Source organism: Galeopterus variegatus, unplaced genomic scaffold, assembly GCF_000696425.1.
Source record: "Galeopterus variegatus unplaced genomic scaffold, G_variegatus-3.0.2 Scaffold2057, whole genome shotgun sequence".
Taxonomy (NCBI): domain Eukaryota; kingdom Metazoa; phylum Chordata; class Mammalia; order Dermoptera; family Cynocephalidae; genus Galeopterus; species Galeopterus variegatus.
The window spans coordinates 15,894-24,396 of record NW_007728168.1 but is presented as its reverse complement, the minus strand read 5'-3'; the positions used below and the strand labels follow the sequence as shown (position 1 = coordinate 24,396).

The window sequence follows — 8,503 nt, the reverse complement described above, 5'->3', positions numbered from 1 at the left end:
CCCTCAGATATTCAGAATCTTGCTGAGCATGACCTAGCCTGTTTGATGTAAATATAACTGTGCACGTGTGTTCAGGTGTTCCTTGGCTATTGTCTGATGTAATTGCGCATGTGCACCCAGGTGTTCCTTGGTTTTCTGACTCACACCCAGGTGTCGCTGGATTATCAGACTTAGGTATAAAGGATGAACGGCTCTGATCCACAGTGCCCCTGGGATGACCTGGAAGGCCAGTAGGGCAGTTGTGCTGCTGCTAGTTAACTAAGCTCGTATCTGAGTAAAGCACGTCAACCTTGCCAATGGCTCCCAGGATCTTTCCAATTACTTAGCTTGTGACCTGCATATGAGGAGTCTGTGACCCAGTCTGTGCACAACTGACTTGCAGGGTCTGGGACCTGGCCCAATGACAGGTTTGCAGGGTCTGTGACCCAGCCAGATGACAGGTTTGCAGGGTCTGTGACCCAGCCAGATGACAGGTTTGCAGGGTCTGTGACCTGGCCAGATGAGAGGTTTGAAGGGTCTGTGACCCAGTCTGCACAATGGGTGTGAGGGGTCTGAGCCCTAGCCTGACAGTTAGTAAATTTCTCCTTCTGCCTCTTTGCACCCCAAGGAAGATATGAGTCCATGTAAGGAACCAGTGTTTTAAAACAATGGAGTAGGCGGGCACCTGTCATGTCCGGGTGACAGTATGTCCAGTCCAAGTCATTGCCTGACCTTTGAATGTCTCAAACCTTGGTTTCGGGAGCCTGGACGAGGGCCTCGCTCATGCAGTCCCTGCCACCCTCCTGTTTCTGGAGGGTGACGGAGCCTGCCTTTCTCGCTTCTAGGGAGCATGGCTGACACTCCGAGGGAGGGAAAACTAACCAGGTTTGTGAACTTCAGCCAGCTGATCGACATGGCATCTGAGTCTGTAGGAGGAAAGGTAAGTGGGTCTCTCCTGGCAAGAACAAGCATTTAATGTGCCCACACCAAGGGTACAAGTCACCACTGCAGAGAACCTAATTAGAATGGCAAGAATCAGGCTAAAGGAATGGCCTGCCCAGGGAAGCCCATCATTGCAAAAGACTTCCGAAGAATTCATCTTAGATTGGCGACAATTCTGAGCAAGGGCAGCATTGCCTTAGATTAAGGAAAAACATACATTTTGCACTGTGAAAAGGATTCACTCTCCCCCTGTGTTTTATTATTGTATAGATTGAGGTCCTCAAGCATTAATGTGATATGAGAATCAACTGGAGAACTTGTTAAACACGGAGTGAGTGGTGCTAGTGTCCTGGCAGGTGTGGGTGCTCTGCATGGCACAGAAGGGAAAGGCCTGTGCTGCCCCAGGAGGCTTACTCTCTACCAGGGAGACAGACGTAAGGTCCAGACAGCGCCGTGACCAAGACGAGGACGGACTGCTGGGGCAGCACATGCACTCAGCCATGGGCAGCCCGGGGGTGGGCTGGGGTGGGGAGGGGTTGAGAAAGGCCACCCACACAAGCAATGCTCAGAGGTGGGGCATAGGGCATTTCAGACAGAGGGTGCCAGCATGGAGAGCAAGGGCTCCCCACACATGGCAGCTGGGTAACATTTCTGGAACACAGCAGATGCTTGTGGGAAGAGTGGGGAGGATGAGCCTGGAGAGACTGGAGGGGCCCCGTGCATCCTGCAGGGTTTCTGCTGAGGAGCCATAGAAGGGCCTGCAGCAGGGAGAGGCCCCGGTGTGTCTGCTCACCTCCGCTTGCTCACCCTGACAAATTCTTAGGGGCAGGTCGACCCCAACATAGCAGCGACTCGCCTACACTCTGCCACCCAAGCAACCGGTGGCTCAGGAGGAGCTGGTCTGCTCCTGCCTTCTGCGTTCCTGGGCTGGAACTACAGACCAGGGCAGTGTCCCCTCCCGGTGGCAGTGGTCACAGGATCCCAGGTTTGCCAGTGGGACCGACAGCCTGATTTGCTCGGGAAAATCCACTTTACCCCTGTTTTTTTGGTGCACAGTTAGTAGCACCCCACCTCACTCTCAGAAACGTCCTGCACTGGTCGATGAATCACCAGGACAGTCTTCCCTGCCCACAGGGCGGCCTTAGGACAGCCGTTTGGAGAGAGAACACTGAGCCAGCCAAACGGCAGGCGCGACCCAGTGTGGCATTGTTTGGTCATTGCTCTGTTTGTGAGAGAACCCTGAAGCCCAAGTTCCTCGGTTCTTGAAAAGAAGAAAGTGGTTTATTTGCTTCCCAAGTGTAGGTAGTTAGCACGTTTGCATCCAGACAGTAAAGGGGACTAGCAAAGGCTGCAGAGAAAAGACTTGGGAGGAGGCAGCAGCAGCACCTCAACATGACAGGGTTGTGGCTAATTGCGTATTGCATCTTCCCCTGGGTGGTTTCACCTTTTCTTTTTACTGTCTTGTAATGTTTCATCAGGGAATGTAATGAAATGGTTTTTAATTGATGGTTATTTTATCTTTACTTCTCTCTTTCCTTGTCTAGATTTTATTTTCGACAGATGACTTTTTTGCTCCTGCAGAAAACCTCATAAAGGTATTGTAAACTGGCATTCTGCGATGTGAACTGTTGGTGGAGAATGATCTATGCAACCGTGTTAATTAAAATCTACCTGTACATGTGAGATGGGAGTCACGGGATGTCGTGAGTTAGCATATTAGAACATTAGAAACGTGCACCTCAGCAGCAACTCACGCTGAAACACCACAGAGACAGACAGACATGTTGCTTTATGGGGAAAGTACTGAGGTCCTCAAATATTGCTCTTGTGACTAATGTGGATTTCATGCTTTGTGTTGGGAAGAAAATTGATACATCTTGAATTTTTCTGGAAAATGTTTACATGCCTAATTACTTGCTTTTTTCCACTGAAAGTTTGTTAGCTCTGTCCGTGTTGATCCCTACACACCAGGCCTTCCTCTTAACTGCTGAGTGATAACTGTCCCTACCCCTGTGGCCCATTTTCACGTCCCCTTTCCCCTGTTGATGCACATTTAGGTTGATTGCAAACATCCTGGTGCAGGGCTGTGTGCATGTGTGGGTTTACCCCTGGGGCTGGTCTTGGGTTTCTCTCTTTTTTTAAGGACATACTTGTTGTCATAGGGCATGTACCATTTTGGCAACAGTACTGTTATTTCCTGCCACCCGTTAATCAGCGAGTTTCTCCAACTTCCCTCATTGCCTTTCCATCTCAATCCAATCACAGCAGCAGCAACACACCTAAAATGACCGATTTGCTGCCAAAGCTAAGCTAAAAGCAAGAAGTTTGTGGCCTGAGAGGACTGGGGTTCAGGTACCTCCTCTTCTCCTGCTGGGGGCAGAACAGAGCTTTTCAATTCCTGCTTAGCAACGGGAAGGCTGGAGTGTAGGTTATCTTTAAGAGGTGATTTGATTTTATAAAATTCATATAATAATGATAAACATTGGGCACCTACTATGTGCTAGGCACGCCTTGATGCTCACAGTGGCCTCAGGAGGGAGATGGCACTATTGTCATCTGTCTTTGACAGATGAGGGAAACTAAGGCACAGAGGGCAAGTACTTTGTCCTGGGCCTTGCCTAGGGAAGGCTGAGGGGCTACACAGGCCCTGCATTGGGGCCCTGGTCATCCAGGACCCTTGGTCAGTGTCACATGTAGCAGCTCACACGGGAACCCTGCCCAGGCCGTCCCACTGCTCGTCTGGCCCTTCACCTTTCTCCTCTGAGCCTGTGGGGAGGCTTTCCCTGAGCAGAAACACATGATCCTCTTCTCACTTGACAAAGTAAAAAGGGAAAACATCCCCATGCTTGGCCACCCACCAAGCACAAAACAATTTCTGAGTGTCTGCGCTACTCGAGAGTCTCTTGCATGCGGTATTTCAACTTCATAACACTCCCGCGAGGCATTGTCCTTGTTTTTAAAGATGAAGAAACTCTCCCAGTTGTCTGAGGGGGCTCAACAGGGGGCTAGGTTTCACCCTGGATTCCTGGGACTTCAGAGGCATGTCTTTCCTCTGGTGGGCCTAGAACAGCTCAGAGCATGGGGCTCAGGGGCTTGGCTGGACCCCGAGCACTCAGCTGCTCTTCCCGTGACTTTGGCTGAACTACGTGTCCGATAGTCTCTCCTGGGTTGCTTTGGAAATCTCACCAGCCTCTTACTATGCCGAGCACCCCGGTGGATTGCAGTCAGGAGCTGCAACACTTGTGGGGCCATGGAATTAAGTTTGATGTGGTTTCACCTATGGCTACGAGTGGTCCGTTGTATGTCCCAAGGCCCACAGAGAAGTACAGTTTCTTCCTCTGAAGATGATGCAGAAATAGGGAGGCGTCCCCTGATCTGCAGTGGGTCAGCTGTGCACGGAGGTGGTGGGGCAGAGACTCCCCCCAGTCCCTGCTGGCATTGTCCATCTGTCCCTTGGGTACAGAGATGATGTGCTGGAAGCCCAGGAGATCCTGTGAATGTTAATGACCAACTTGTACGTCTTTGCTCTAGAGTGACAGCCCAAGCTTTAAAGAACATGAATACACTGAGTTTGGAAAGTGGATGGATGGATGGGAGACCAGGAGGAAAAGGATTCCAGGTAGTAAGACGATGGCCCTTCCCACTCAGCACTGCCAAGTGCGAAGCGGGGGCCGTGGGAAGGCGGGCATGTATTTTGGGTCAGTTTTAACATGGAGCCTTCAGGATGCTCTGCAGTCTTGGGCGTCCCTCTCTGAGCATCGGGCTCTGGGACGTCAGGAGGGGTAGCGTATGCCCTGGCCACTGATGCCCACCAGGCAAAGAGGAGGGTGGAGATGCTGTTAGGAAAGTGGGAACACCGTTGAGGGCCATGGATGGAAGGAAAGAGCAGGCACCTACCGAGCACGTGCCAACGTCATTTGGGAAGTGCCTTCGCCTTTGGTCTCTGAAGTGGGAGTTCCTATCCCCATTTGATTGCCATGGAAGCAAATCCACTAAGTCAGCCTGGGCTGCACAGCTGGCGGGACAAGCTGGGATTGAGCCAGGTCTGTCCTCTCCACTGCCCGCACTTTCATGTGACCCTGAGATGCCATTTTTATTTGCTGCCCCTCATGTCTCCATCAAAATGTACCTTTTGAAGTTGAAGAAATGCCTCTAAAAGTGAACTAATCTAGGCAGTAGGTTGATAGCTGGACCTTGCGCTACTGTCTTAAATATTACAGAAATATTGGATATTTTAAATTTTCTATATTTGCATAGTACTCAAGGCAGTATTACATTCTAAATCTGCACATTTTAAGGTGGGTTTGTGTATTAGTCCATTTCTGTTGCCTATAACAGAATACCCAGAACTGGGTAATTTATAAGAAATAGAATTTATTTCTTACAGTTTTAGAGGCTGGGAAGTCCAAAGTCCAGGGAACACATCTGGTGAGGGCCTCGTTGGTTGTGGCTCCAGAGCAATGCAGGGTGTCACATGGCAAATAGCTGAGCCAGAGAGCGAGCGAGCTAAGCTTCTCAATCTCCTTATAAAGCCATCAGAACACACCACTCCATGGATGTTCAATCCGTTCACGAGAGTACAGTCCTCACAATCTAGTCACCTCTTAGAGGCCCCACCTCTCAAAAACACTGTCACAGTGGGGATTAAGCTTCTAATACTTGAAACTTTGGGGGATGCATTCAAGCCATATCAGTTTGTACCTGGCAGCAAATACCAAAGGACTACATAGTGACATACTGACTTTAAGACTTTGGTGGCTTTGGCAGACACAGGCAGGGCATGCTGGGCAGGGGGATGCCATGGGAGATTCCTAAAGCCTGAAATAAGTGAGCATGGTGTGTGCAGGAGAACCAGCCCTATGCTGAACGCCTGCTCAGCTGGGCTGTTTTCCACATCACAGTCATCACATTGAAGCTTTGTGGAGGCTGATATCATCCCCAATTTATGGCTGAAGAGATGAGGCTCAGAGAGGTCAAGTAATTTGCCAAGGACAGTCACAGGCATCGTGGTTGGTCTCTCTAAATCCAAGGCCTGTGCATTTTCTGGTCTGACTAGAATTGAGGGTTCATGCTGGGGAGTGGTGGTCACATGTAGCCAGACTACAGAGATCTTAAAGTCGTATTAGCTAAGCATTGACCAGCACATATTTATCTGTGGTGTTTTCCATTACTGGATATTTTTGTTTTAGCTCCGTTCTATCACACGCTTCATCCACCACGTTAAACCTGACGGGATGTTCTTGTCATTGACATTGCACAGGTCATGACTGGTGCATCATCAAGCTGGGGATACAAGGGATTATCCGGGGCTTCGACGTGGACATCTCCTACTTCACAGGAAACTATGCTCCTCGAATGTCAATTCAAGCAGCAAACTTGGATGAAGGTGGCTCAGGAACCACTGCACCCAGAATGAGAGTCATGGGGCCGTGTGGCTCCTCTGGATCGGCCCCTGACAGNGGGGGATGCCATGGGAGATTCCTAAAGCCTGAAATAAGTGAGCATGGTGTGTGCAGGAGAACCAGCCCTATGCTGAACGCCTGCTCAGCTGGGCTGTTTTCCACATCACAGTCATCACATTGAAGCTTTGTGGAGGCTGATATCATCCCCAATTTATGGCTGAAGAGATGAGGCTCAGAGAGGTCAAGTAATTTGCCAAGGACAGTCACAGGCATCGTGGTTGGTCTCTCTAAATCCAAGGCCTGTGCATTTTCTGGTCTGACTAGAATTGAGGGTTCATGCTGGGGAGTGGTGGTCACATGTAGCCAGACTACAGAGATCTTAAAGTCGTATTAGCTAAGCATTGACCAGCACATATTTATCTGTGGTGTTTTCCATTACTGGATATTTTTGTTTTAGCTCCGTTCTATCACACGCTTCATCCACCACGTTAAACCTGACGGGATGTTCTTGTCATTGACATTGCACAGGTCATGACTGGTGCATCATCAAGCTGGGGATACAAGGGATTATCCGGGGCTTCGACGTGGACATCTCCTACTTCACAGGAAACTATGCTCCTCGAATGTCAATTCAAGCAGCAAACTTGGATGAAGGTGGCTCAGGAACCACTGCACCCAGAATGAGAGTCATGGGGCCGTGTGGCTCCTCTGGATCGGCCCCTGACAGTGCACTTTTGATAAGACCCAGACAGGTTCAGCAGCTTGTCTGAGGCCACTGTACAGTGATGGAACTTTAGAACTAGGATTCCCAATAGAGTGCCCTGTGATTTTTGATTTTTAGCTTAGCAGCGCTTTTGGCCCAATATAGCTTTGATCATTTCCACACTCCTTAGTCCCCACGTCACTGAAACATTTGGTGAGCAGGTAGCTGGGGAGGGTGGGAGAGAAGGTTCTGATGTGGATGATCTGTGTGATGCAGAGCTGGGTCTGGGAACACTGTGGGGCCGCAGCACCAGCCCTGCTTCCAGCCAGCCTGGTGTGCGTGATGGTGCAGCAGCTGTGGGGTTTTGGAAAGGGTCCCTTTATGCATCTGGGAATGCTGGGCCTTGTGATTGTGCAGATTCTATATCTTAGACCTGTATTTTTATTCCGTTAATTGGCATCATCTGATGTTGGCCTTTGAATTCGTTTTTTGAGAAATATGTACAATTATGTGTATATGTACACATGTATTTAGGGAAGATAAATTATGTCAGTTGGAAAACCTGCTCTGAAAGTGCTGTGTGCACAGTGCTGTCCGGGGCTCTGTGGAAATGAACAGGCCCTGCTCTCCAAAGATGGCTGGGGTACCCAAAAAGTAAACGGTGATACAAGAGATGTTACTTTACAAGCAGGAAAAACCTCATGACAAATGAGTAAGCTTATTTTGGCAAGCCACCAATTGTCCCCAATGCTCCTACTCCTGCACAGCCCATGTATCAGCTGTAAGGGTGCACTGGGAAGATTGTGTTTATGAAATTGACATTGCAATATTCCAACTTCACTGATCCAACTTTTGAACACTTTGGTGATGCAATAAATTTGTTGAAGTTTGACCTAGCTTGGAAATGATATTTATACTATTTTGGCAAGCAAATGTAATACCAAATATATTGCATTATTTTCTGAAATTACTGCAAATATGTTTAATATTGAGGAACTTCAACAAGTGTGTCTATTACTTTGACCATCTGAAATTTTGATGTAAGAATAGATATCTCTGGTGTTATTTGGCAAAATGAAAATTACCATACGACCCACTGATTTAAACCCTAACCTTAATCCTGAATGGTCACTCTGACTTCAGATAAACTACCCGAAATCCCACAGAGAGGAGTGAGGATGGGAGCTGCAGCCACAGCTGAGGAGTTTGAAGCCATTGCTGGGGTATGCCTGCAAGGATAGAAGTGGGTCTTGTCACTGGTTGTTAGGATGTAAGGTAACCGCTCTGTGCGCCTGGCTACGCTAGGCCGCTCTTCGGGACATCCAGCTCTGGCGTACCTCACCTCATTGACTCACCCACTTGACCTTGCAAATGTTTAATTAGTGGTTCATTCAACCCCTGTATGAGGCAGTATCGTGGCCTGTAAGGGGCCAGAGCAGTGCTCCTCCAAGGGCTTGCTGGCCCATCTGCAAACTGC

The 8,503-nt window shown here is 49.1% G+C and overlaps 1 protein-coding gene across 1 annotated transcript in view; it reads left to right on the top strand.

The window, feature by feature from the left end:
- The first annotated feature begins 829 nt into the window (after window positions 1-829).
- The window catches only part of ALLC (allantoicase), an 18,962-nt gene continuing 11,288 nt past the window's right edge, over window positions 830-8,503 (top strand). The window contains exons 1-5 of the mRNA XM_008580271.1: window positions 830-919; window positions 2,466-2,516; window positions 4,453-4,540; window positions 6,182-6,307; window positions 8,170-8,249. Of these exons, the coding sequence (XP_008578493.1) occupies window positions 830-919; window positions 2,466-2,516; window positions 4,453-4,540; window positions 6,182-6,307; window positions 8,170-8,249 (435 nt within the window). The remainder of the gene's footprint in view (window positions 920-2,465; window positions 2,517-4,452; window positions 4,541-6,181; window positions 6,308-8,169; window positions 8,250-8,503) is intronic.